This window comes from Nesoenas mayeri, assembly GCF_963082525.1.
Source record: "Nesoenas mayeri genome assembly, chromosome: 6".
In the NCBI taxonomy this organism is placed as follows: domain Eukaryota; kingdom Metazoa; phylum Chordata; class Aves; order Columbiformes; family Columbidae; genus Nesoenas; species Nesoenas mayeri.
In genome coordinates, this window is record NC_137545.1 from 27716003 (window position 1) to 27743456 (window position 27454).

Consider the following 27454-nt stretch of genomic DNA (forward strand, 5'->3'; position numbering starts at 1 on the left):
GGATGGGGGGACTCTGGCTGATCATGGGACTCATAGCCCAGGTGGAATGGCTCTCTGACCAGCCCCTTCCCAATACAGTAGTCAGCACTTCCCAGCCCTCCCCAGGAAGCGCTGCGGCACCAGTTTTAAATAGCTTTATTAGTGGAAGCCCTGTGCCCACATGCCCCACTATGGGGGCCATGGGGATGCCAGGTAGCCCCATGCTGTCCCACAGGTAAGCCAGAAGTCCCTGGAGCTCAGAGCTGGACTCACCCCCACCATCCCTGCCACTGGCTCAGCCTGTCTCTGTCCCAGGGGGCCACAGCATGAGCCTGGGAGTGGCCCCCGAAATTGTCCTCACCCGATCCCAGGCCATCAGATGCAGAGGCTGAGCTCCTGACGGACGGAGCACTTGCGGCACTGTACCACGCAGCACCAGTGGAAGCGGCAAAGGCAGTTCTCCTCCAGTACCACCGTCTCGTCCCGGTGCCCTCGCCCGCAGCACAGCAGGTCACACCCACTCGTGTCCATGGCTGTGCTGTTGCAGACACGGCCTCGGGTGCCCAGCGAACCCGTCTTACGGTTAGCTGAGCAGAAATCAGGCGAGTCAGCAGAATAGATGAGGTCCTGCTTGTCAGGCGGTTTGATGTTGTCACCAACTGGGATGAGGGTTTTCCCATCGTTGCCCCCCATCACCTTGAAAGCCCCGTTGAAGCGCTCGAGCAGGCGGTCCCCCACCTCACGAAAATGGGGCATCTTCCGCCAGCAGGTCCGCAGGGTGCAGGAGCCCGACAGCCCATGGCATTTGCACTCTGTCCTCATGTAGCTGCGCACTGCCTGGGGAAGAGACAGCGACAGTCATGCCCCAGTCCCCTGCCTCCCCACCCAGTTGGAACCCTGCCTCTTGGTGCTGCCCTGGATCAGGGCAGGGTGCTTGAAGGGCTACAGGGGGATTCCAAAGCATCTGCAAAGGTCTCCTGAAAGATACAGGTCCATAGAATCATAGAATCATTTGGGTTGGAAGGGACCTTCAAAGGTCATCTAGTTCAACCTAGCAATAAGCAGGGACATCTTCAACTAGATCAGGTTGCTCAGAGTCCCATCCAGCCTGGCCTTAAATGTTTCAAGGGATGGGACTCTATAAATCTGGAGTGTCTGATGATTTGCATATATATGGAAATAAAAACTTGCAAAAAAATTGGAAAAGATAAGGTACACGGCTTGCGGGAGGTGAAGGTGGAGGGTTGGTCTGGGTAGGGCCATGGGAGGGTGATGCCTGCAGAGGGCAAGGAGGGCAGGGAGAGCAGAGTCCTTACCAAACGTCCAGCTTCATTGTTGTGCAGGTCGATGAGAGCCCGGATGTCATTTTTGCCTTTCTTGCTCTTGGCATCCATGAACTGCTGGGACTTCTCATAGCCGAACTGCACATCATCCCCGCAGCCTCCCCACTCCCAGGCAGTGCCCTCGGTGCCCGGACCCGCCGTGGGTGAGGGGGGAGCCCGGCTCCGTGTCAGCTCACAGCCGCACTGCAGCAGCTCGCCCATGCTGCAGGCCTGCGTGATGGCGTGGCTCACCCCGGCCGCCGTGATGGCATACACGAAGGCTGTCTCCCGGATATCTGCAGGGGAACAGCCAGGGCCAGGGTGTGGGGTCAGCTCTGGCAAAGGCTCTGCAAGTGGACCATCCTCCCACCAGCACTCCATGGGTGCTCAAACCTCTCCTTCTCCCTCATCCTCTGTACTTGGTGCTGTTCCCTGGGCGAAGCAGCCAGAGTAGGCTGCCTGGGGCAGAAGCTGTCTCCTGCCTCCCCTGCAAGGATGGGTGCTGCCTCATAGGAAAGATAGGAAGCTGGGGAGCAGTCGGGAGCCCTGGGTGTGGTATCCTCAGCTTCCTCACACCACCCTGCAATGTCCCTCCAAGCTGTAAAAATTCCATCCCCAGCTGCAAGCTGGCATCCAGCGAAGACAAAAGTTCTGCGAGGGACACCACAAGTGCCACTCACCCCTCTAACAGGTGGCAGCAATGAAGCCGTGCTGCCCACACTCCCCCTGTACCCACTTTGCCACAGGGCGCTGCCTGTTCACCTCTCTCCGCCGACACAGCCTCCACCCTGCAAGATTATTTATTATTAGTATTTGCTCCTGTCTCTCTCTGCTCCGGGACACGAATTCCAAGCATCCTTCCCCTGCCCAGACCTGCCGCTCGCAGCCGCAGCCAGCGGGGGATTCTGGCAATGGGGGCGCGGCGCCCTGCTCAGGGGGCTCCTGTGCTTCCCCCGTGCCAGGCAAATTCCTGCCCACCCAAATGACAGGGCAGGGCTGGCCCAGGGTGGTGACACATAGTGGGTACCTGGGGATGGAAGGGAAGGTGTGTTTTGGGACATGACCCATCCCTCCGTCGGCACCACTCTGACTTGGGGGCGCTGCGGGAAGAGGGTCTCCTGGGCACCTCCTCCGTTAGCAGCCCCTCCGCAAGCCCACACAGTACTTGAATGCCACTGGTGCTGGTGGGAACTGGGCACACCCGTGCCCTAACAGTGGTGCCACTGCAGGGGCAGGTGTCCTCTGGCCCCCCTGACCTGCTGAGCCACAGGACCACCTGCCTGCTCCTGACAGGGGCTGGCAGGGCCCTTAGTGGACAGCCTGCAGCTGGCAGAGGTCACCGTGCCACCTGCCAGTTGGGGCCTCAGGGGGTGACACTCCTCTGACAGCTCCTCCAGACACGTGGCTGCCCGCAGGCCAGCCTGCCATGGCACGCAGCGCCTGGCACAGGCAGTGGGGAGGGAAGCGGGGACAGCCACAGCTGCACCAGGAAGGCCACAGCCAGGAACTGGAGCTCACTGCAGAATCCTTGAAAAGAGGCAACTGCTGGATGGGACAGACCCATCTGCTGGCAGCTGGGAACCCCAAAAATGCTGGGATGATTTATGCAATCCCTACAGGTTTAGAAGGAGGCTGATGCCTCCTGGCACCTCTCAGTGCAGGGCAAGATCTCTGCTTCTGATACCCACAATGCAGCCCTGGGGACCTCCATGCCTCTAGCTGTGGTGTTCCATGTCCTCAGAGTGCCGGGTGCTCCCAAATGCAGCATTGTCCCCAGGACATTTCTCATCTTCACCACCCCAGCAGTGAAGCTGGGCCAAACAGAGTGTGGTGGTTCCTCCAACATCTCCATGCCTGCTGCTCCTGCATCTCCTCCAACCTAGGCTTCCCCTGGGCATCCAGTAACTCACCCACCAGCATCACCCATTTGCCACCTGGTCTGGCCCTGGTATCCTGGCACCACACGAGCCTGGAGCCCTGTCTGGCATAGCTCACACCTGCCTCGCTGCCAGGTTGTTGTGAAAACAGATGACTCCAGAGGCAGGAGTGACCCACATGTGCCCTGGCTCTCTGCCCCTCGACTGACTACACCTCCCTGTGTTGGGGGGAACCCACACCCTCAAATCAGATTCTTAAAAGAGCCTACCTCCTTGTCAGGGGTCAGCGTCTCTGTTGGGGCCCCAGCTCTGCCCCACACTGGTACCCACAGTGACAGGGGCACTCTGTCCTTGTCAGTGACCCCAGGGATCCCACCTTGACTTGCCTGCAAGGCCCAAGGGAATACCCACTCTGCCTTGGCCCGATGGATGCACCAGCAGGAGATGTGATGGCCAAGGAGACCAAGGCTCATTCCAGCATCTTCATCCACTCCAGCACAGGGACCAACGTGGCAACAGAGGCAAGACTAAACTCACCACACACTAAGTGGCCCTACCAGCCCAAGGTGCTTCGAGCATCCCCCAGTTCCCTATTCACCCCCCAGCCTCTCTCCCTTGGGACCATGGCAGGGGCTTTCCCAACCCTTACAGAACCATGGGTGCCCCCTCGTTCTGCCCCTGCCCTGGCTTTGATACAGCTGGGCTGGGCTTGGACCACTGTATCCACCTGGCTGGGACCTGCCCATCCCTCTCTATCACCCTGTCCCTGTGTCTTGGTGTGACATCAGAGTGCCCACCCAGGGATGCAGGGATGGGGGCAAGCACTCCTTTCCTCTGCTCCCTGCAGGATCAGGAGGAGGGATCTGCAGGGCACCCATGGGGCGAGGGGCAGCTCCCAGCAGCTGCCTGCTGCCTCCCACCCAGGCCCCTTCCCCCAGCACAGCCCAGAGTCCTGGGGGAGCAGTAAATCACTGCCAGACGAGGGTGCATTCTTGGGCTCTGTGAAGCCCCGCACTGTCTGGGAGCATCGGTAATTGCTTCATTACAACACGGGGAGACATGTCCCAGCAGTAAAACCTCAGTATGACTGCACTGGGGAGCACTGAGCAACCCCCTGCACGCGCACACACACACACACAGAGGTTTGCCCGCCCAGACTCTGCTCCAGGAGTCCTGGGGAGGTGCATGACCAGGCAGCTGGAGGCTTTTTGGGAGATGGGAAGTGGAGGAAGTGCTGGCCTTACCCTGCTGCAGGATCTTGCCGAAGTACTTGCTGTGGCTGGTGCAGTTCCAGCGGCGGAAGCGGAATTGGTACTGGCACTCCCGGACGCCCAGCTTGGTGCCCTTGGCCACCTCCTGCACAATCTCTGGTTCCAGCTGGCACAGCTCCGCCTGCTTCCCTGCCAACCGCTTCGTCTTGCGGCAGATGCTGTTGGGGTCCATGACCAGGGGGCTCCCCACTGCCCTGCAGGAGGGACAGCAAGCAGAGCAAAACCAGCACCCAAGCCAGGGTGGGGGCAGGGTGGCACAGCCAGTCCTGCACTCAGAGATGGAGTGGGGCCATGGTGCGGTGCTAGCTCAGCGCTGAGCCTGGGTGACAAGGGGACAGGGAGAGGTATGCAGGGAGAGCAGGGTGAAAGGTATGGGTAGCACCTACATGCCAGCACCCAGGGGACACCTTGTCCTGCCCAGCCAGGAATGGGGGAGATCTTCAGCTGCAGGGCTCACTGGGGAATGCTGATATGTGCCACTCCATACCCCAAAGCCCTTGGTGACATCCCTTGGGGTGATGGCGGTGTCTCCAATCGGAGGTGACAGAGATGCTGTGCTGCTCAGCTCCTGCTCTTTGCACCTGGCACTGACCCAGCACAGCCCTGGCACAATGATGTGACCAATGCCCAGTGCAGCTGCGGCTCATGGAGTCCCATGGGCACAGCAGGGAGCCCAGACAGCAGTCTTGCTGTGCCTTCCCATCTCCAGGGGGACTCACAGCTTTACCCCGTGGGAGATGAGCCGAGTGACCTTGCCAGTGATAAAGCTCCTTGGCTGCTGTCCAGGCTCCCATGCTCACCTCCCTGTCCCCAGGCACGGGCCCCGGTGGGAGTAGAGCCATGGACGGGCGCATGCAGGCAAGGAAGGGATGCAGGTGGCATTGCCAGCCCTAACGATGCCAGCATGGGAGGTCAAGTCTCAGCTGAGCCCATGTCAGAGGCGGCTCCTCCTTGCCAGGAGAGCTGGAAAGAGGTGCCTGGCTCTCCAGGCTGGGAAGCAAACCCTGAGCTCAATGTTGCGCTACCTGGTGTGCCGCTGGATACAGAAACTCCTGTACTCTCTCCACACATTTTGCCTGCAGTGCCCTCCGTGGCACAGCTCGTGCAGCTGCACAGCCTGCTGGTGCTGTGCCCCATGCCGGGATGGGTGATGCTCCACCTCCGCCACGGGCAATGCCGGAGCCACAGCAGGCAGAGTGCAGGCACGCTGTGCTGACAGTCTCCTGCCCACACTGCCCGTCCCACGGCACAGAGACTGCATAGCCACAGGCCACCTGAATTTAGCACAACCCAAATACAGCCCCATTCAGCCCCACCCCACCTCCAGCACCTCTCCTGTGGGGTCAGAGCTCATCCTGCTCAATAACATGGTTTTCCTGGCTGTGAATGCCCACAGGACACCAGGGCTGGACTCAGCATCCCCCAGCACTTGGGATGCCCCATGACTGTGAGGCCACATCCCCTGGGGAGCAGCACCCGGGTGGCCCATGCTGCTGGCAACCCCTCTTGCTGGGGAGCACCAGCTGTGCTGCAGCTTCCAAATCCAGACCTTTATAGTCTGGCCAAGCCCCAGGGGCTCAAAAATCACAAGCTGAATCTCGGTGTTTAACTATGTTCTGGATTTCCTTTTCACTCTCACGCAGCTGGGGGGCTGTGTTCGGGACACAAAGTTGCAGGACTTCACTTGCCATCCTGCCCCCGGTGCACACCCTTTCTGACCCTCTTATTTGATGCTCAAGGTCCTGCCAGGGTCTCCCTGCTCCATGTCAGGCTCCCAGGCTGCCCATGTCTCCTGCCCACCAAACTCCAGCTGGGTTTCAGGAGGACATGCCCTCTCACACAGTCTGGAAAAGGAGCCTCTATGCTTTGGCTGGAGGCTTAAAGGGTTAAACAGCTCAATTAAGTGCACAGCCTGGAAAGGTGACCTCCAGCACAGCAGGGAAACCGAGGCAAGAGCACACTGCTGCTGGGGAGCACCTATCTCCCTTTGCTCCCTGTAGCTTGGTTTCGCTTTGCTGTGTGATGCACAGGTACCTCTGCAAAGGGATGGTGCAGCTGGGGAAGCATTGTGGGGCTGCAGCTGGGCTGGCATAGGTCCCCCATCAATGTGGAAAGTGAGACCCACGGGAAAAGCCACCAGTGAGCCTGTTCAGTCCCATCCCACGATCACCACATGGGGATTAAATCCTCCATACCAGGTTCTGAGCTCGTCCTCCTTGGGGACCATGGGCTCCCAATATCCCCAACGGGACAACAGGGATTTGGCTGCCTGCTCTGGCGGGGTGGGGAAGAAGGGGAGATGGGACTTTCATTAAGAGATGACTCTTTGTACTCATATAAAAACGATGCGCCAGCCCCCCAGGGCCATCAGATCAAATGCTGAACTGCAGCTCACCCCAGCCCGCTGGATCAGGCCAGGAAGAAGCACTCGGCCCCGCGGGGCTGGGGGGCGGTGGGGGGTTCACCACCACTGTGAGGGTCCCCACTCATGGCCCGGGTGGCGGCGAAGCCGGCAGGAGCACACAGGAGCTCCCTGGCCATGCCGAGGCGTGGGGTGGGCTGCCTAAGTCCAGCGCGATATTAATTTCCGCTGGGCTTCGCTCTCTGGCACGGGGAGGCTGTCGGGAGCCCGAGAGCTGTTTTGCTTTGGATGGGTTGGAGCTGGGGGGGGGACGGGGGGTAGACAAGGGCAAGAAAAATGCTGCCAAACTGCTACCGCTTTGGCAAGGGCTCCGGCGCGGGGCCCAGATCTGCCTGAGCTTGTCCTGCTCCAAGGCCTCCCGCATCTACAATTAAGGTGCCCCACCTCTGCCGCTGGGCACTCCTCCCCCTGCCCTGGTGAAGGAACCAGGTCGCCAGCCCAGCTCCCCTCAACCTGCCCGGGGCATCCCGGCCCCCCGTCACCTCCCTCCTGGCAGCCCCCAGTGAGGCTTGGCGCCTCGGCAGCATCCCTCCTGCCTGCTGCCAAAACTGCCACCACATCTCTGTCATCTCACCCCAAAAGGAGCTGAAATGATGAGCCATGCTTTCATCCCTGATTCCCAGCACCCCTTTGCAAAGGAAACAACTGCCGTTGTTGAAAGGAGAAACTGAGGCATGGAAGAGGAGCTGCAACATGCTGCCAACCTGCTGCTGTCACCCCTTCAGCTGCCACAGCCACAGCCTGAGCCCAGTCCTGGTGACACACAGGAAACAGGAGTCACTGGGGCTTCTGATGCAACCCCTGTTGTCTGGATGGTGTCCTCAATGCAACAGAGCCAGGGGCTCCCAGAAGCCATAATCACCAGCTTTTCCCATTCAACTCATGGTCATTGAGCCTTCAGTATCTCCCAGTCTGTTTTCCAGCTAAAATCATACACCAAGAAGCCTGGCACCATCTTGTCTTGGACATGGGGATGGTGTGGAGCAGGGCTTCTCCTGGCCCTTGCCAGCAGACCTTGATTGAGGGGAGACAGTGGGGTCTCAGTTTGCAGGGAGCCGATGGAAGGGGGTTGGCAGAGCCATTTAGCATGGAAGAGGATGATCAGCCTTCACAAATGGTACCCATATCTTGGGTGGAAAAATATGTCCTTTGGTCCTGACAATCCTGAAACCCCGGGGGAGAGCAGTGGTTGTGCCATGCCAGGACTGCACCCATTGAGTACTGCTGCCTGAGCATTCCCTTGTGACACAGGGACCCCGCTGTGTGGTAGCAAGGGCATGGCTTGCCTCACATCCAGGTCTCCATCCCAGGCCCCGGATGCCTTCGGGAAGGGGAAGCGGGGTGCCAGGGTACCTGACCCATCATTGTGACCCCACAGGCACTTCTCTGCCTGCTCGGAGAGGTGACAGCCGCAGGATGCCAGCCCTGGAGATATGAGCTCCATCCCTGCTGGAAGGGGTCACCATGCATCCCAACCAATGTGTCACAGTCAGTGACAGCCCTTCAAGGAAATTAGACCTGGCAAGAGCCCATCTCTTTTCAAGCTGTGCAAACAGGGTGAGGGGGACACACACAAGAATTTCCATTCATCCAGCTTTCCCTTCAACCCATGCAGGTGTGCAGCAGGTACCCAGCCCCTCACCTGGGGCAATGCATGGGTGCTGCCACTAACCAGGGCAGCCGGGTGTGGAAAGCAGAGCAGGAGACATATGGCGGGGGTGAGTAAGCAGCAAGTCACTGCCTGAAGGGGCACAGCTGGGACTCAGCTGCTGAGCAGCACTGGGGGCACCAAGGGAGAAGGAAATGCCATGGGATGGGGAGAGCAAGGGGACCCCGTTCCCTGCCCTCCTCCTCAGACGTCCTCAACAAGGACAGGATGCAAATAGCTGGGATGCCATCCAAAGGAAAGAGGCTTTGGTGTGGCATGGTGTCAACTCATGGAGCTGCAGGGTCACACCAAGGTCGGGCACACACGGGCAGGAGCTGCCCAGGCTTGTGCTGCAGGTACCAGGAAGGATGGAGGGAACATGTGTCCACAGAGGTGATGGTTCTGAAGCTATATCCAAGCCCTTGAGCGGCTGGGATGAGAAGAAAGGGGTCTGACCACCCGTGGTCACTGTGTTCTTCCTCCAGGCGCTGGTGGAGGTTGGAGCTGGGGTGGCACAAGGGCTAAGCTATCAGATGCCCAAATGTGGGTGCCAGATGTGATGGCAGGAGCCTGCATGTCCTGAGTGAATATCAGGGTGTGCCCAGCTCTGCCCAGCACCCTCCTGTACAAGGAGGATATGGAGGGATCAAGTCTCTGATGCAAAGCCCAGCCATGTCCTCCAGCTCAAGACACATGTAAGGCAGGGCTGGGCAGTCTGGGCAACACCGTGGAAGAGTGGAGGTGACCAGGAGCAGGGACAAGGGATGGCATGGCAGAAAGCTCAGTTGTCTTTAGGGGAGGACACAAGTAGCCCAATTCTGGAGCTGCTGCCGTCTCAAAGAGTTCAAGGGAAATATTTTCCATTTGAACACCCAGCTGGTCAGTGGCTGCCCCAGAAGGAGCACAGGGGGATGCCACCAGGCAGGGACTCCCGCTTTGCTGCTCACACGGCACCACTCCAGGGGGAAGGGCATGCCCGGGATGGCTGGGCAGCCCAGTCTGCCGGGTGCCATGGGGGGCTGAGGGCTGTGGGGTGGCAGGTATGGGTCAGCAGGCCCAGGGAGTGACTCACGATGCTCACCCCAAGGCACACAGGCAGGGCCCTACAACCCAGCAGCCTGCCCTTACAGGCTTTGCACAGTGCAGGTGCTGGTCAGCATTGCGGAGGAGAAGGGGAGTCCACAGGAGCATAAAACCCACCCACAAGTGTGTGGCTTTGGGTGGGTGCAAAGCCAGAACCCCCTCAAGCAAGGATGCAGCCATGGGTGCTTTTGGATGGTTCCTCATTCCTCTCATGGCTCCTCTGAAGGAGCCCCATGAAAACCTGGAGATGCACCACCCATATGCATGCATGGGAAGGGGACACAGGGCAGGTGTTTGTCACTCCAGGCCCCTTCAGACCCACAGCTGGAGTGGAGCACATCTCACGTGAGATGGTTTTCCCCATTGCTCTCTCTTCCACCTCCCAACTGCTCTTGGCCGTGCCCATGGAGAGCCAATGGGTATTGGAGCATTGAGGAAGCCTGGCTTTGCCCACCCCCATCCCCACAGTGCCAACATCCCTGTGAGTACAGCCCAAACACAAACCTGCTCAGCTGAAATCCTGCCCTGAACCAGCCTGGGGCTCCTGAGACACCAGGTTTGCCCACCTCATATCCCTGCAGCCTCCACGCCAGCCCAGGAGCCCCAGGTGGTCCCTACCTGTCCTCCTCAGCTGTTGCATAAGGAGACAGGTGAGAACGTTGAACAGATGATGAGAGGAGAGAGAAAGACATTTTACAGGGCTAGTGGGAACAATGGGAGCCTGTTCCCTCTAGTCTGGCACTAACTGAAGTACTGGTATCACCTGAATGGCACATCTTCCCCATTGGCACTGACCAGAGCTGGCTTCTCTCTGCCATGGAAAGGTCCGTGTGTCTGCCTCTCCCCCTGTCCCTCTTCCACTTCTCAGACACAGGGGTGCGGGGAATATAGAACAAAAGTGACTTTAACTTCAGTGAGCCCTCTGAGGACATCCCACCACAATGAGAATGCTCTTTTTCAGGCTTCTTGTCAGCAGGATGTCACTTCTCAGACATCACACCCAAACCTTTCTCTGTAGATGCAGCCGTCCACTGGGATCCCAGTGTCACCTCCTGGGAACATCTGAGTCTGGCTGCATGTCTGGGTTGGGGACAGTGCCCAGCTCTGCTGCACCTCACTGTGCCACTCTCACAATTTGCTTTGTTACCAGCATGGGAAAAAAATGCCTCAGACAGACAGCCCCTGCATCCCCTCTACTGCACAGCCAATGCATCCAGGGATGGCATGGGTGTAAAGACCTTCCTTTCCTACCTGGGGAAACATCCCCCTTGGCTAAGCACTCACAGGTGCCCAGAGATGCACACACAAAGGCATGCCACCAAGGTCTCTAGGCATCAGTGACAGGGACATCAAGGAACAGGTCTACCAATGCCACCAGCCCTGGGGCTTCCAGGAGTCCAGGCACAACCCATGGCTGCACCCTGAACCCCTACTCACCAAAAGCAAAACCCACAGACACCAATGCTACCCAGACCTGGGAAAGGGGATGGGTACCAGGAGCTTTCATGTGGGAAGATGCCCATCTTGAGCTGGCTCAAAGGGCTGGGCAGTGCCCAGACCCCTCTACCCGGCATGGGAAGATCTCCCTGGAAATGAGGGATGATCTCAGCCAAGGGCCATAGATCCCAGGCTCTGGAGGAAGCAGTTAGTGGATCAGGCAGCTGCTCCAGTGCCCCATCCCAGGAAGCCCAGCATGTCCATTTGGTGGCCTCATCCACACATCACCTCCTCCCGACTCTCTGGCTCCAGGCTCTTGAGCGAAGCAAAGTGCACACTGGTGATCCTCCTGTGGCCACTCAGCTGCCCGCTGCATTTGGCCATGCTGTGTGCAGCTGGGTTATTGAAAGTTTCTTTTCTTCTTTTTTAAAAGAATTAAAAACAAGTTTGACCCCTTGCCCTCCTCTGCCAAATCCTGCTAATCTCCCCAAGCCGGCACTGCCAGTGCACGCGTAGTATGGTCACAGCACCAGCAGGACCCAGGCTCTCCAGAGAGACATAGCTCTGAGCAGCCGGGGTGGGGGGCAGTAGTACTCCAGCACCCTGCCCTTGCTGGTCCTGTCTGTGTGCTCCCAAACTGAAGGCAAAGCAAGGTCCTGCTTCACCACTGCTCGCTCCAGCCATGGGCAGGGTAGCACCGAACTCCTTGGAGCTGGGGCACTGAGCATGAGCATGGGGATGAGGGGCCCATTGGGTGGTTATTGATGAGGATGGGGCAGAGAAAGTGGGGAGAGCTGAAGGAACAGATGTATGCACAGGGCAGTGGTCTGAGAATTAACCAGGGAAAAAACAGCAAGGTCGACCATGAAGTGGGAGAGTACAGCTATCCTAATGAGGGTGGTGGGGAGTAGGGAGACCCTCAGCACATGCTCTGCTCCAGCCAGAGTTTGCCCTACCTCACCGTCCCTTCGTCTAGCAGAAAACCCAAGGCAAGCCCCTCTCAAACCCACATTAACCCCTTTTCAGCAGGAAACATAGCACTTGGGTGCTAGGGACAAACTCTCAGCTGGTGTAAAATCAACTGTAATGGCACCATTTCTAACCACTAAGGTTCCCCACTTTTGCCTCATGCTCCTGGAGCCAGGGCTAGCAAAGGGGATGGAGCCACAGAATAAATCATTGGTGGGCAGGCAGGGGACCGGGAGGTGAAAGGCTTATGGAGAGCTTTATTTTAGGGGTCAAAAGAGTGTGACAATGTAGAGACGAATAGCCTCAGATAATGAATGATAGCCCGGACAGCACGCCGGGGAGCTGGAATCTAAGCACTTAAAACCGGATAAAGACAGGCTGGGTGAAATTCTTAATAGATTTAAATAGTTCATGTTTCGACAGATACCTGGGCTTTCCAAGGCTGGGTCCCAGCTCTGCGCCTGTAATGAATCCCCCACCCCCTCCAGTATCCCGCAAGGCACCGTCTCTGCCTTTGATGAAGGCACCATTACAAACAGGGGTTTTGTCCCTGCTGCATCCAGACCACCACTCAGGAGGGGACACTGTAGGGATCCTCAGGCTTTTAATTAAAGTTGACTTATTGGAAGGCTCCGGAGGCCCCTGCCCCCCTTTTCCTGCTCCACAGGCACACAACCCTCCCAGGCTGCAGGCTTGGGGTGCGAGGAGGCCGGCTGCAGCTCCCTCCACAGGACCTGGGTGACCCATTCCCCCAGGGTCCCCCCAGCCTGCTGCCCCCAAAGCACTCATGTGCCTGAACCCCAACAGTGTGGGGGTGCCTCCAAGGTGAATCCACCTGGCCAGTGAGCAGTGGTTCCCACCCAAGGGGTGCCCTGAGTGTAGGGGACTCTGTCCCCAAGCTGGAGTGGGGGAACCACCCCCAAAGAGTGAGGGACCCTGCGCGCCCTCCTGGCACCCACCCTGGGATATCCTACTCACCACCAGAGCCCGATGATGTTGGCGGGGCAGAGGAGGATGAAGAAGAGCCCCAGCTGGGTCCGCGAGGAAGGCAGCATCCTGCCAGGGCTGAGGGGAGCGCCGAGCCCCCTCCGCGCCCCCCGCGGGGACCCGGGCAGCCGGGCTCGCCGCCGCCCCGAGGGTCCGGCCGGGACCCCGGCGGGTGGGTGCCCGCTGCCTCCCTCCGCCGGGCCGGGGCGGGCGGGCACCGCGGCCGGCGGGGCTGGGCTGGGCTGGGGCTGGGCTGGGCAGGCACCTCCGGGCGGCTGGAGCGCGGCGCGGAGGCTGCTCCGGAGAAGGAGGAGGAGGGACGGGGCTGCGAAAGCATCTGCCTTCGACAAGGAAACCGGAGCCCGGGGGGACGGACAGGGCGGGCCGGGCGGGGGGACTCCTGGGTGCCAAGCTCGGCTCCCGGCGCGCAGCCACGGCCACGGCGTCGGCATGGCCACGGCCACGGGCAGTGGGACGGTGGCCACAGCCTGCCCGGCCCCGTGTCCCACTGCCGCGCTTGGATGTGTACCCCTTTTCATGGGGTATGGCTGGCATAGCCCTGTCCCTCGCAGTCCTGGGACCTGGCACAGCCCTGCCTGGCACAGCCCCACCTGGCACAGCCCTGCTCAGCCCTGTGACCCCTGGGGGACTCTGCCTGGCACAGCCCTGCCTGGCTCTACTCGACGTCCTGGCACAGCCCTCCAAACCTGACCCAGCCTCAAGGTCCCACCTGGCACCTGCCCATTGGTCTTCTGCCCAACCTTGACACTACTGGCCAAACCTGGTGCCCCTTCATTGCCCTCCAGCAGAGCCTTTCCTGGCCCCTGTCCCTGTTCTGGGTCTGCCTGGTACAAGCCTGGCACTGTGGTGCTACCTGCTCTTGGACCAGTCTGTCTTGCCTGGAGACACTGAAAGAGTGATTCCCCCCCAAAAGTACCTCCCAACACTTGGCTCCAGTTCCTCTGGGGAGACATCCTTGGGGCAGTGAGACACACAGGTGGGTAACAGAAGCAAGCCCCAGGGGTAAAGAGACTGGAAGAAGAGTGCAGGGAGAACTGGCTTGTTTATGATAATCTCATCTCAGGTGCAGCTGGGACCCAGGAGGGAGGCAGTCCCCAGCACCGGATCACAGCAGGTAGCAGGAGCTGCCTGAGGCAGGAGGAAGCTGAGAGGCCTGGGAGGTAGCTGGGGGCCACACCAGGGCTGGGTGGCTGGGGACAGGAGGAGCTGGTGCCCGTAGGCTGCCACCCCAATTTTTTCCTCCCTTAGCAGCCTTGGGAATGGCTTCCCAGGGCTCAGCCCAGGGTCTATGCTTCCTCTTGTACCATCTGTGACTCACAGCAGAGCTTGGGGATGCAGCTGGCAGCCCTGCAGCATTGAGGCCACAGATCCTAGCACTAGGACAGCTGCTCGGGGGGACCCTGATCCACCTCTGCCCCCACCTCCACTGAGCATGCATCCAGCCAACTCGGTTAAAATGTGGTATCATCTGCCACCAGTGAAGGGCAAAGCAGAGCACCCTCACTGCTGATGGGCTCTCCTTCCTCCAGAAAAGAACTGAGAGCTCTGTCCCCATTCTTGGGAGGGTATCACCCCCCATATCCTGCCCATCTCTAGCCCCTGGCTTGCCCATTAGTGCTCCCCTTGACCCCATCAACAGCAGCTTCTCCCCTTCACCTGGGCACATTCACTCCTTGCCAGCAGTATTTGGCGATGAATGACTCAGGTTTTATCTGTGGCTTGGCATGGTTCTCCTCCCCTTCTTGGGTGCAGGAGGCAGGAGACTCCCACTACATGTGTAGATTTCCCACCTGCTCCTTCCCTGCCCTCCCACACAGGGATTAGGCTACCTGTCTACATCGTTGGCATGGTGGCCAGGATTGAGCTGTCCAGGCCCCAACATGGGGACATGGAGACATTTCCTTAGCTGATCACCACCTCTGGGCTACTGCATCACATCTGGTCCCCCGGGTCTTTTGTTTTCACCTATCAGTCTCCATAATACTTGCCCCATGGAAACTTCATCACAACAGTCAGAAGTCAGTAACGGGCAGCTCATCAGGAGGGGACACCCCTTCTGAGGCTGAGGACAGGCTGACACCATGCCTGGGGCCCCAACCCCTGTGGGCAGAGCTTCATGGCTGCCTACTGCAACACACAGCTCATCTGCCTGCGTGTTGAAAGTGCCTGTTGTCCCCTTGCCCCAAGTGCCAGGTCTCCTCACAAAGGCAGCATGGGGCAGGTGAGAAGCCTTTATCTGATTTCCTAAGGGCAGAAAAATCCCTTTGATTTTGCCCTGAAGATAGGAGTGGGAGGAGGGGGAGCTTGGTCCCGGCGAGCAGGTGCAGCTGGTGCACAGCGACTCACCTTATCGCGTCCCAGCCCTGAGTGAGGCTGGAGGGAACTGGGGGTGGTTGTGATACCCCCAGCATGCATATGGGAACTGGCCCCATCGCCTGGGTCCTGTTGCAAAACCCCTTGAGATGGGCTGGTGCAGAGGAGGGCTCCTTGCCTTCTGCCTGTACCGGGAGGGCTGGGACCAGGGGGATGCCCAGGGTCCACCCTTGCCTCCCAGCTTTTCTCCCAGTTGCATAAAAATCCCACTTTAGCAAGGGGGAATCTGAGATACAGAGATACTGAGACCTGCCTAAGCAGCCAGGGGGTGATTGCCTGATCCCCCAGCCCCAGGACCAGCCTCGCTCAACCCCCTTCTGCAACAAGACCCAAAGTAACCCATCCTTTAGGGGACAAGGTCACAGTGGTAACACTGAGCCATGGCTGTGAGCGACAGGGATACCATTGCAACCCTGAAGCAACCTTCTCCACTGTGGCTGATCCTTTGTCTCTGCCTTCCTTCGCCTCTCACAGCTTGCCCCCCCTCTCCCTGGCTTTTATGTTATTACAAATTATAAAACAATTTTTTCCTGCCGTCCTGCATTCTTCTGCCTCCTGCAAGAATTTTAATGTATTTATTTTTGCTATCAAGGGAAAGCGCCGTGTTCCTCGGCCACCCCCGGGCAGCCCCAGCCCTGCTTGGCCACTGATGGAAATTAATGATGGAGGATGTAGCAGGGGAGCTGGCACCCCTGCACCCCTGCAGCAGAGAGGCAGGGCGACTGGTGGCCCCCAACCAGCTGCTCTTTCCCCAGTGGCAAGGTCTGGGTGCGGAGAATGGAGAATTGCACTGTGGTGGGGAAGGGTGATGGGGCAGGGGGGGCTGGCATGTGGCTGGTCCGCAGGAGATGCTGCCCGTTGTGGGCTGCGGAGGGGATGGCTGCTGGGTGGCTGGGCAGGGTCAAGAGACAGTTTGAGGTGTAGCTGTGGGGTGCTGTGGTGGGGAATCATGTCCTCATGTAGCAGCATGGCTTTGGGCTTCCCCTGGGGAAGAGGAGACCCCCGGCTCCGACACCAACCCACCCTGCCCCATGTGAGAACATTCCCAGTGGTTCCCATCCTGCTGGTGGGACAAAGCACCCCTCAAAGTGCCCCCACGTGCTAGGGTATACAGCCACCCCCCACCAACCCCGCTCTATCCCTAAGCTGGTGCCCCAGCGCTGCACTCAGCTCTGGCTCTTGCTCCTTACCGTGTGGCCCCAAGGGCAGGGGTGGGGGTGCCCCATTCCCTCAGCTCCCCCATCCACAGGACTCAGCGGGGGCTCTGGCCACTTGAAGGGAGTGAAGGGGGGAGGAAGGAACAGGCCCTTCCCGCTGTGGGGAAAGCGTGGCGATTTCCAACCCAAACACCCCAGCGCTCAGCAGCCGCATACTTTCCCAGCGTCCCTCCCCTCCTTTATTCCCGAGGACACTGGTGATCAAACCCAGTTTGGCCCCATCTCCCACTCCTGCAGTGAGGTCATCGAGCTGTGTTTGTGACATCCCAGTGTCTCTATGGCAGCGCGCTGTGATGTCATAAGCCTGGGGTTGCGACCTCACAGCAGGAGGAGAATGATCTTATTAAAACAACATGGTCCCCATCTGCAGCCACTCGTGGCCAGGGGACTCCACTGTGGAGTAACGGCTAGAAAAGGAGCTGGTGGCAGCTGGGGAGATGTGGGAGACAGAGCCCTCCCTGGGCTCATGCCACCAGTGGGAGCTGGCAGTGACACAGGGCACGATCCAGTGCCCAAAGCAGAGGGCAGCCCTCAGGGCTGAACTCTTTGATTGATGCAAATACACCAGTTCACTGCTTGGGGGTCTCATGGACTCAACTGCAAGCACTGCCCACCACCAAGGCCGAGCGTCTGGGACCTTATCGAGGCACAGAGCCCTTTCATGTTGGGCTGGTGGGCGGTGAGCGAAGCTGATGAGGACCTGTCCCCAGATCAGAGCTGCCCGGTGCTGACAGCAATCTTGGGGCCTGTTCTTAAATTAGACAGGTCCCCCGCCTCTCCTCAGTTGGTGCTACCAGCCCCTGCCCCACAGCTGGACACAGCCTGGGACATCCCTGCCCGTGGTGCTCTGCGTGGCCAGCAGGTCCCATGCACACGTGCACACACATATGGACACACACTGTACCCCTGGGAAGGGCTGTTTGGTGGCTGGACATCACTTGTACACTGACAGGCAGATGATGGATGGATGGATGAGAGGATGGACAGACGGGTGGATGTGTGGCTAGCTGGATGGAAGAGCAGGTATGTGTGGGGATGGGCAGAAAGAGGGATGCATGTGTTTGTTGATGGGGTAGAGGGGTGAGTGTGCAGGCAGCTCAGCAAATGGATGGAGAGATGGCTGTGAGATAGAAAGCTGCATGCAAGCGTTGATGGGAGGGTGGATGGATGAATGAATGGACAGATGGACAGAGGAGAGGAAGGCTAGCCCTAACACTCCTTAGTGAGTTGCTGCAGTTCTGGATGTTGTTTCTCTTTCCCCAAAATCTGTTTCGTGCACCGACAGAAAAAGCCCAGCTCTGTCCTGGAAGAGAAAGGAACATCCACGTCCCAAGGGGAGAAAATTTGTCTTTCTCGCTGAGCAACGATTTGAGTGTCTGACCTTGTGCCACTGCAGCAGTGCACCCTCGCTGCTAGCACAGGATCCACTCTCTGCACTGCCCAGAGGGGTAAATTGAGGCCAGCAGGGACCGGCCTGCAGTACAGTGGAGGTGAAACCACCCCTCTCTGGCAGGCACAGTGCTGTGGCCAGTCCTGCTGCTTCCAGCTCCCCTCATGTCCATCTGTTGAGCTGCGGGAAGGACACACATTGCTTGAGCTGGGAACGATGCGGCTGGGAGGGGGTGTCCTTGGGCCCCCGCGGGCCGTAAACATGATGTCATGTGGTAGCGTACACAGCCCGCTCTGTGCACGGGTCCCCGAATGGGCTTCACAAGTTCTGCGTGGGAGGCATCGACCATGGCCCACAGCCAAGGGAACTGGAGTTGGGAGATAAAATCAGGTTTGCTTTGGGCTGGAGCAAACAGCCTTTTGCAAGAGGAGTAAGGGATGGGGAGAGTGTCTGGAGCAGAGGGACACCTCCCTGTCTCAGAGGGCTTGGTGGGGAGCAGAGGTGATGGAGGATGCCCCAGCAAAGCCCAGCGCTGGTATCACAGGTGCCAGGCTGGCCAGGCACAGGGTCGGCTCCCTTCACGCCTACTTGACTTAGAATAACTCCATAGGCACTTGAAGTCACTAATCAGCCGGGGCCACTTGAGAGCAACCCGGGGCTGCCTCCCGTCTCCTGCGATAATGGGCCGCCAGCCGGGAGCTCACTCTGACGTCCTGCTCCCAGGTCCTCGGGGAAAGGTCCTGGTCTGCCGGGGCCCCGAAGGCATGAAGGGGGGCAGAGACTGGAGCAGAGCTCACTGCTGGGTGCTGAGACCTGTGTGGTGTGCAGGGGGGTAACCATTGTGCTGGTTGTTTTATCTCTTGTTTCAAAACCTTTGTCCTGTCGCCAAGCCCCTGCCCTGGTCTGAGGGGTCAGTCAGAGGGAAACAGGAGGATGGGGACCTTTGGGAGAGGGACAAGAGGGTTCCACTTGAACTGTCTATGAGGGAGAGGAGAAGCTGTCTCCAGACCTGAAATATGTCTCCATCCCTCTGGATCTCCCCATGTTCCCCCTGTGCAGCACCTCTGGCTCCAGCAGGGCTCATGACTCAGGCAGTGACAGTGTGGTGACACACAGCTGGCGTGATGGGCCATCTCCAGTTAAGTGCTGTGGGCTATTTATGGTCCCTGGGACATGGGGCTCAGCCTTCTCACTGCCTGGGCTGTCCTGGGGGTGAGTCAGGGGATGCCCTCCCCTGAGACTCCCTGTTCCCCTGGCTGTGGGAACAAAGTGGGGGGAGTTTAGCAGATGCAGCCCTGGGAAAAGTGTCCAGCTCCTGGATGACACTGCACAAGTCATGCAAAGAAGCTGTCACTGATCCAGCAGCCATGACCCTCCATCTTGGGGGCAGCATCCCATGAGCAGTGTGTGGTGGATGGGTGGAGGTGTACTTGCAGAGGGGTGCAGCAGTGTGGGGGTCCCACTGCGCCAGTCTCTGCACCCACAGATCCCAATAGTGAGGTGACATCATACCTGATGATATGTCTGTGGGACGAGTGAAGTCATAGCATAACTGGGACAGGAGGACACACAGGATGTGACCTGCCACCCCCAGCTCCCCATCCATGTGGGTAAACTCAACATTTAGTCTCCTGCCTCTGTCCAGCTTGCCACGAAGCTGGGGGTCCAGGGCTAGCCCCACAGCGGGGTGCCTGGCTTCCTGACAGCGTGCTATGCCCCCAGCTCCCCGTGGCATCTTCCAGCTGCGGATGTGTCATGGCCCAGCCTCTTCCCTTCGGAAGTCCCCGCCAGGCGGCTCAGGCGGACGGGGGGGGTGTCTGACTCAGCCGACCACCCCTCCCCTCACGGCCGACCCCTCCGGAGCCCCGGGCCGGCCTCGCCGCCGCTGCCAGCCGTCCGAGGGCGGGGAGCGCAGCCTAGCGGCGGCAGCGCGAAGGAACTGGGCTGCCGGTACCCCGCCGCCTCGGCCGGGCTGCGAGGACAGCAGGGACCGGCCTGGAGAGGCGCCGTGGTCAGCGCTGCCATGGTAAAACTTGTCCTTCCAAAGAGCCAAGTGCGAGGTCCTGCACCCCGGGTCGGGGCAACCCCCAGAGCCAGTATAGACTGTGAGAGGGAGGAATGGGTGGATGGATGGGTGGATGGATGGAGAGCAACCCTGTGTGGGAGCACTTGGGGTTACTGACATATGAAAAATAGTATATGGGCTGCCAATGTGCTGTCAGAGGCTGGAAAGCCACTCATATCTGGGACTGCAAAACAAGAAGCTGGGCCAGTAGGGCAAGGGAGGTGACGTGCACAGCTCTGGGGCCCTCAGCACAAGAAGGACATGGATCTGTAGGATCGGGTCCCAAGGAGGGTCATGAAAATGGTCAGAGGGCTGGAGCACCTCTCCTATGAAGAAAGGCTGAGAGCATCAGGGTTCAACCTGGAGAAGAGAAGACTCTGGGACACCTCATTGCAGCCTTCCAGTATGCAAGGTTTATAAGAAAGATGGAGACAGACTTTTTACCAGGGCCTGTAGTTTTTACTGTTTCTGCATGGAGCAATGATTTTAAACTGAAAGAGGTGGTGGAGTCCCACTCCCCAGCAAGGGGAATGCAGCCCCAGCAGGCTAGGAGAGGCCAAGGCATCCCCTGCCACGGGGAGCGACAGCCCCAAGAGCCAGACTGGAAAGCCCCGAGCAGGTCTGGGCTCTCCCGCTGCTCCGGGCTCTGGCTCGCCTGGGGCAGGCCGAGCTGCAGAGCCGGCTGGGAACAGCCATGAGATGGCGACAGGCGCTCACACTTGTCTGTCCCAGCCTGGGGTCCCTCTCAGATGTGTGCAGGCACAAAGGTGCCCAGATCCTGCACTGCCAGCCTCCGCAGCGCTGGCAGGGAGCATGTCAGGCACCAGCCTAGGACATCCCCCATCCTACAGTGAGGCAGGACAAATAGGGACAACAGTCAGACACGGGGCTGTGACCTAGGACAAAACCTCTGTGTCTAGAACCTTGAACCCACAACTTGATAAGAGTGGTTAATGATCAGCGCTGGGATGTCCCAGTCAGAGGCACGGTGCCAGCTACCCCAGGAGTGACAGCTGGGCAGAGCAGTTCCCTGCCCTATGGTCCCAGGACCTGGTGTCAGTGCCAGGCTGGCCAGAGGGAGCACACCCTGCACCCATGGCCCCAGACACCACCACAGTTGAGCCCTACTTGTTGGCTAGACAGCCTGGCCTGCGCCAGGTTGGGCAGGAGCTGGTGCCTTGCCCTCCCTGAGGCAACGAGAAATCAAACTCAGCTCCGGTTGGGTTGCCAAATGCTGCACTGGGCACGCCAAGGTCTCTCCATCTGGGTTCCTGACTGGCAGCACCCAGAGGAAGCGCTGAGACAGCTTGGATCCAGCTCTCTGGGGCTTCGTTCTGCACTGCAAGGGGACAAGGCAGGAACAAGGGCATGACAGGCAGAGGATAGAGACAGCAGGAGGGCTCAAGCCAGGAGGGGCAGCAGCCATGAAGAGCAGGTCCAGCGGTGAGCCTGGTGCCGCTGTAGGGTGTGCAGGGTCCAGGGTGCGGTACCCAGTGCTGGTATGTGATGCACAATGTTTGGTGAGCAGTGCCTAGCACCCGCTGCCCATGTGCAATGGCTGGCATGCAGTACCTGATGCTGGTGCCACACATTACATTGTACCTGCCATGCCTGCCAGTGCTGACCGCCAGCTGCCTGGTGCAGTGCACAGCACATGGCACCCAATGCTGCTGGTGCCAGTTCCTGGTACCTAGCGCCCAATGCATGGCATGTGATGCCACTGATTGGTGCCCAATGTACAGCACTTGATGTACAGCACACGGTGCCCAGTGTGCCAGAACCAGTCCCCGGTATGCTGCAGCTGGTATCCACGGCCTGGTAGCAGGTGTACAGTAGCTGGCACAAGGTGCCCGGTACACGGTGACTGGTCCCCTCTGCGCAGCACCCGTATCCTGTATACAGTGCACTGCAGCCAGTACCGGGGCCGGTATCCAGTGCGCAGCACCCGGTGCGTGGTACCTGGTACGCGATGCTCGGTTCCTGGTGCGCTGCGCCCGGTGCCCGGTTGCCGCCTCCGCACCGCCCCCTGCACCGCCCCCGGTGCCGCCCCTCGTCGCTCCCGGTACCTCCCCGCCCCGCCCCGTCCCGTGCGCTACGGACGGAGCATGGCGGGCACGAGTGGCGGGGCTCGGTGGTCGTTGCTGCCGCTGCTCCTGCGCCCCCGCCCGCCGCCGCCGCGCAGCAGCCCGGGGACGCCGCGCAGGACCGGGGGCTCGGCAGCGGCGGCGGCGGGGCCGGCACGGCTGAAGGGACCAGAAGAGCTACCGGGGCCGGGGCTGCTCCGGACTTTCGTCTGGCTCTTCCTGCGCGGCTACCTGCTGCACACGCACCGGCTCCAGGTGCGCCGGGGCTGCCCGACCCTGGGGGTGCGGGGGGTCGGGGTTGCGGGGTGCGCGGGGGCCTGGGGACCCTACATGGCTGCGTGGGGTTGGGGGACTGGGAGGGGTGCGTGGGGTAGAGGGGCTCCTGGGTGGGCTGCAGGGAGGGGGCTATGCGTGAGGGGAGGCTGTGCAAGGACGGGAGTGGGTGCGTGCTGGGGGCAGGGTGAGATGGGCTCCGGAGGGGGAGCAGCCTCCAAGGGAAGGCAGGGAACTGAGCGGGAGCGGCGGGGCGGGGGAGAGAAGGGACTGGGCAGCCGGGAGCACACCTGCACCGCGGGGTGACGCTGGGGCAAGAAGCACGGAATGGGACCAGCGCAGAACCGGGTGGTCCTGTGAGGGTCCTACCAGCCCAGGGCTGCACCAGCATCCCTGAGCTGGCCAGGCAGGCGAGGACAAAGGTTCAGGGGCGGCTCATGGGTTCCTGGCATCCCTGGTCAGCCTGAGTTGCCCTGGTGGCAACAAGCTACTGTTTAGAGGACAGGCAGCCAGGCAGGTGTTGGGACAGATGGTACCCAGGCAGGCAGGGGTGTGACAGGCAGAGGTGTTTGTTTTCTTCTGTTAATACTTCCTCATATGTCGGATGAAGTAAGCAATGGGCTTGGCTGGCTGTGAGCTAGGTGGCATCTTCGAGTGCCCTGGAGCTCTGACCGGCCTGAAGAAGCATGCAGGATCAGGCCTCCCCAGCACCGCAGAGCACCGGGCGGTGCTGTTCAGAGAAGGGGCTGTCACAAGGCAGCAGGGTCTTGGGGAGTGGGCACAGGAGCTCTCTGCTGCTCCCTCCTGCCCTTGGGGCTCCAAGCATGGCTCGGTGGACAGATGCCGGCATGCTCCAGAGGTGTTTTTCCCCAGATTCTGGTAGCTCCGGCTTCTCTCAGCCCTGCTTTCCTGGGTCCGTGCTGTGCTGGGTCCCAGATGCCAGCAGCCATTGGTGGACAGGCTTCAGCCTGGGCCATGGCTGTCTGTGGCCTGTGTGGCATGTTTGCCTGGCAAGCTGCCTGCAGCACCAGGGCGGCCGCATCCCTCCCCCTCCTGCCACCAAATGCGAGGAACGTCTCCCCGTGGTGACGAATCCAGCTGAATCCGGGCGCAGGCTGCGATGCAGTCAGTCACCAAGGGAGATTGTACCACGTGCATCCCCGCAGCTGCGGGGAATGGGGACCAGGGCTTCCCTGCTAGGTCCCCCTCAGCCCCCTGGGGTTAGACCTGCTCTGCAGGGGCTCTGGCAGTGCGTAGGTGCACCCTTGGGTGAAACCGAGGAGAGGGAAGCTGTGGCTGGCAGAGCCCAGGGCAGGGCTGATGCTGGTGGATGTCCCTTATCTGGCTTATGAGTCTGTGGCCACAGGGGTGGAACCTGCCCCCATGACCAGCCCAGTCCTGCCCCAGCTTTGCACTGCCTTCCCAGCACTGATCATTAACCACCCTTATCAGGTGGTGGGTTCAAGGACCCACACAGGTACTGTTGTCCCTGAGCTGAGCAGACCTGGAAGCAGCATGACTTGGACATGCTGACAGCCACTGCAATGGCCCTGTGTCTCAATAGAGCCCTGTGCTTGGTAGTTGTCCTTGTCCTTGCTGTCCCCTCTTGGCCTTGCCTGCCCAAAAGACCCACCAGGCCATCCATGCATCTCTGGGGTGGGTGAGGGATGTTCCAGCCTGTGTCAGGGGTCAATTCCCGGTGTGCTTAGCACTGGTAGAGGACATGTGCCTGGAGACACCAGCCCAAGCCATCTGTAGAGTGCTTCAAGGATGGTGCCAGCACCCCAGTGCTGGCACTGGGTCCTTAGGATGGGTGCAGCACATGCTGGACACATGCAGGGCAGGATCAGGGCAGGGAGGGACTGATCCATCCCCAATGCTGAGCTCTGCTCCCCACCCTGATGCCCCATTCACCCTGCCATGCTCTGATGCATCGCAGCTGATGTCCCGGCGCATTTACGGCCCCATCTGGAAGTCAACCTTCGGGCATTATGAGAACATCAACATTGGGAGCCCGGTGGTGCTGGAGCAGCTGCTGCGGCAGGAGGGCAAGTACCCCATGCGGAGCGACATGGCCCTGTGGAAGGAGCACCGGGACACCCGGCACCTGCCCTATGGACCCTTCACTGAGTGAGTCCTGCCCTGCCTGTGCTCTGCGGGGCAGCTCCTGCCCCTTCTTCAGGTGTAGGGCCCAGGTGACAGCTCGCATTGCTCCCTCTCCTGCCAGCAGCATGCCCCCCACAAGCAGAAAGACATGGCCATGGGAGGTGGAAAGACCCCTAGGGTGGTTCCAGCTCGACATGGGGAGGATGTACCTGGGGACTGGGAAACTGCTACCAGCCACTGCCCCCTGCCCCGCTGTACTCCGGTGCTGAGCGCTGTCCCTGTGCAGGGAAGGGGAGCGCTGGTACCGCCTGCGCCAGGTCCTCAACAAGCGGCTGCTGAAGCCCTCGGAGGCAGTGCTGTATGCAGATGCCATTGGGGAGGTGGTGTCAGACTTGATGGTGCGGCTGAGGGATGAGCGGCGCCGCAGCCCCTCGGGAGTACTGGTGGGGGATGTGGCCAACCTGCTCTACCGCTTCGCCCTGGAAGGTAAGGGAGTTCTCCCCCTCACCCCTGCTATGCCCCACTCTTCCCATCCCTGCAGGAGTCTGGATGAGGCCTTTCCCCCACAGGGATCTCCTATATTCTTTTTGAGACCCGAATTGGGTGCCTGAAGCAGCAGGTCCCTGCTGAGACCCAGCGCTTCATCGACTCCATTAACCTCATGTTCAAGAACTCCATCTTTGCCACCGTCCTGCCCCGTTGGAGCCGCAAGGTGCTGCCTTTCTGGGACCGCTACCTGGACAGCTGGGACACCATCTTTGCCTTCGGTGAGCAGTGATAATGGGAGCCTGGTATGGTGGTACTGGACTCCTTAAAGACCCTCAAAAGTGGGGCAGTGTCTGGCCAGTTAGTTGTTCTTTTGGCTGTCCTTGCTCCGTCAGCACTGGCTCCTGCCCTCTGTCCTGCAGGCAAGAAACTGATTGACCGGAAGATGAAGGAGCTGGAGGGGCAGGTTGAGCGGGGCAAGGAGGTGTCAGGCTACCTGAGCTACCTGCTGGCCAGTGGCAGGCTCACCCTGGATGAAGTCTATGGCAGTGTGGCCGAGCTGCTGCTGGCCGGTGTGGACACGGTGAGAGCCAGACAGCCACTGCCAGGGGATCCCTGCTGAGCTCCACGCCAAGGAGGAACTGTGGGGCCATGCTCAGGCATGTTCTCCAGCTCCTGCGAGCTCTGGGCTGGTGGGTTGGGGGTCTGATACACCCCATGGGGTGAAACTCTCAGAGGTCGGTCAGTACAGACCCAGTCCTCTGCTCCCTGCTTCAGTTTCCCCCATACTCGCTGCCCCTCACCCCCTGTTTCCCTGCGCACCAAGAGCAGGGGGCTCTTGTATGCTGTACTGGTGCACCTTTGGCACAAGGCTACTCATGTACCAGCCCCAACTCCTTCACTCCCCTCGGCGCTCTGCTCCCCCAGACCTCCAACACGCTGTCCTGGGCGCTGTACCACCTCTCCCGGGACCCGGGCATCCAGGAGACCCTGTACCAGGAGCTGAAAGCTGTTGTGCCTCCTGACCGGTTTCCCGGTCCTGAGGATATCCCCAAGATGCCAATGCTTCGGGCCATTATCAAGGAGACACTGAGGTACAGCCCAGCCCTGTCCCTGCCCCAGGGTTCTGGTCACTGGCCCTTTCCCGAGGGCCAGGGTCAGCCCCTTCTCCCCCTACACTGGGGGTGCACCAACCCAAGTGGCTGGTGTTGGGAGACTTGGGGTATGGATCAGGCAGGGTGCAAGGCTGGATTTCAGTTGCTGGGGAGGGGGATGGAGCTGCTGAGCAGCAGGAGATGCTTCACCTTGTCCTGCCTGCAGCTCTTGCCCCCTGGGGCCCATTGATGGGTCCTGCTCTCCCCCAACTCTCTCCATATTCCAGGGTTTACCCCGTGGTGCCTACCAACGCCAGAGTCTTCTATGAGAAGGACATCATCATCGGAGACTACCACTTCCCCAAGAATGTGAGTGAGGGCCATGCCCTGGGGACCCCCACTGTGCTCAACAGGGCCAGGCAGGGAGCATTAACACCCTTTCTCGCCCCATAGACCCTCTTTGTCCTGGCTCACTATGCCATGTCCCATGATGAGACCTACTTTCCTGAGCCCGAACGGTTCCTGCCCCAGCGCTGGCTCCGGGGTCACGGTTCCCCCCACCACCCCTTCAGCTCCATCCCCTTTGGCTACGGGGTCCGTGCCTGCGTCGGCCGCCGCATCGCTGAGCTGGAGATGCACCTGGCCCTCGCCAGGGTGAGTGGGGACCCCCACCCGAGGGAATTCACCACAAGCTGGGATGGGGGCCCCAGGGAGTCCTCGAGGCACTGCTACCCCCCCCTCTCCCCACAGATCATCCAGGCATTTGAGGTGCGGCCGGACCCCCGCGGTGTGGAGGTGACGTCTGTGTCCCGCATTGTCTTGGTGGCCGACAAGCCCATCAACCTGGAATTCATCGCTCGCCCGGGGTTCCCCTGACTGCGTGTGGACCCCTCCACCCTGGGTGCCAAGCAGGGCCCCCTGGCTGCCCGAGGAGGAGGGGCAGGAAGGCAAACTCACTCCAGCACCCAACCCCTGCCTGATTTGGCCAGGGGGCTTGCAGCCTCACTGTAGGGAAAGTGCTGGGGGATGAGAGATGCCTCCAAATTGCCCCTGGGGCACTAGTGTTCCCCTACCCCAAATCAGCAGAAGGTTTGGGGAACTGCTGTGCCTTTCACAAGCTGTGAGGGGTTGTGTGTCCACTCCCTCCTCTGCCCAGCTGGGCTGCGTCGGGGACCTGGGAACTCTGCCAGGGCTGGGGGGTATGTGGGGAGGGGGTTTGCAGCCATTCAGTGTCTCCTTCGTCCCATCCTTGTGTAGCTGCGCGTGGATCTGTGCCTGGAGCCAGGACATCTGGGTCCCCTCTGAACAGCTGACCTTGGCCTCAGCCACTTCTCTGTGCCTCAGTTTCCC

General features: G+C 60.0%; 2 protein-coding genes across 2 annotated transcripts; one reads left to right on the forward strand and one right to left on the reverse strand.

Moving 5' to 3' along the window:
- Nucleotides 1-354: 354 nt before the first annotated feature.
- On the reverse strand, nucleotides 355-13063 carry WNT6 (Wnt family member 6; the record flags this gene model as incomplete). The annotated part of the gene is made up of 4 exons (XM_080346819.1): nucleotides 355-816; nucleotides 1296-1597; nucleotides 4423-4643; nucleotides 12987-13063. The coding sequence occupies 4 exons, from the start codon at nucleotides 13061-13063 to the stop codon at nucleotides 355-357; spliced, it is 1062 nt and encodes a 353-aa protein (XP_080202945.1).
- Nucleotides 13064-22166: 9103 nt separating this feature from the next.
- CYP27A1 (cytochrome P450 family 27 subfamily A member 1) lies at nucleotides 22167-26980 on the forward strand (the record flags this gene model as incomplete). Its single annotated transcript, XM_080346855.1, has 9 exons — nucleotides 22167-22400; nucleotides 24358-24548; nucleotides 24811-25010; nucleotides 25094-25291; nucleotides 25433-25593; nucleotides 25938-26104; nucleotides 26392-26473; nucleotides 26558-26758; nucleotides 26855-26980. 9 exons carry the CDS (start codon nucleotides 22167-22169, stop codon nucleotides 26978-26980), a joined length of 1560 nt encoding a protein of 519 aa, XP_080202981.1.
- Nucleotides 26981-27454: the final 474 nt, after the last annotated feature.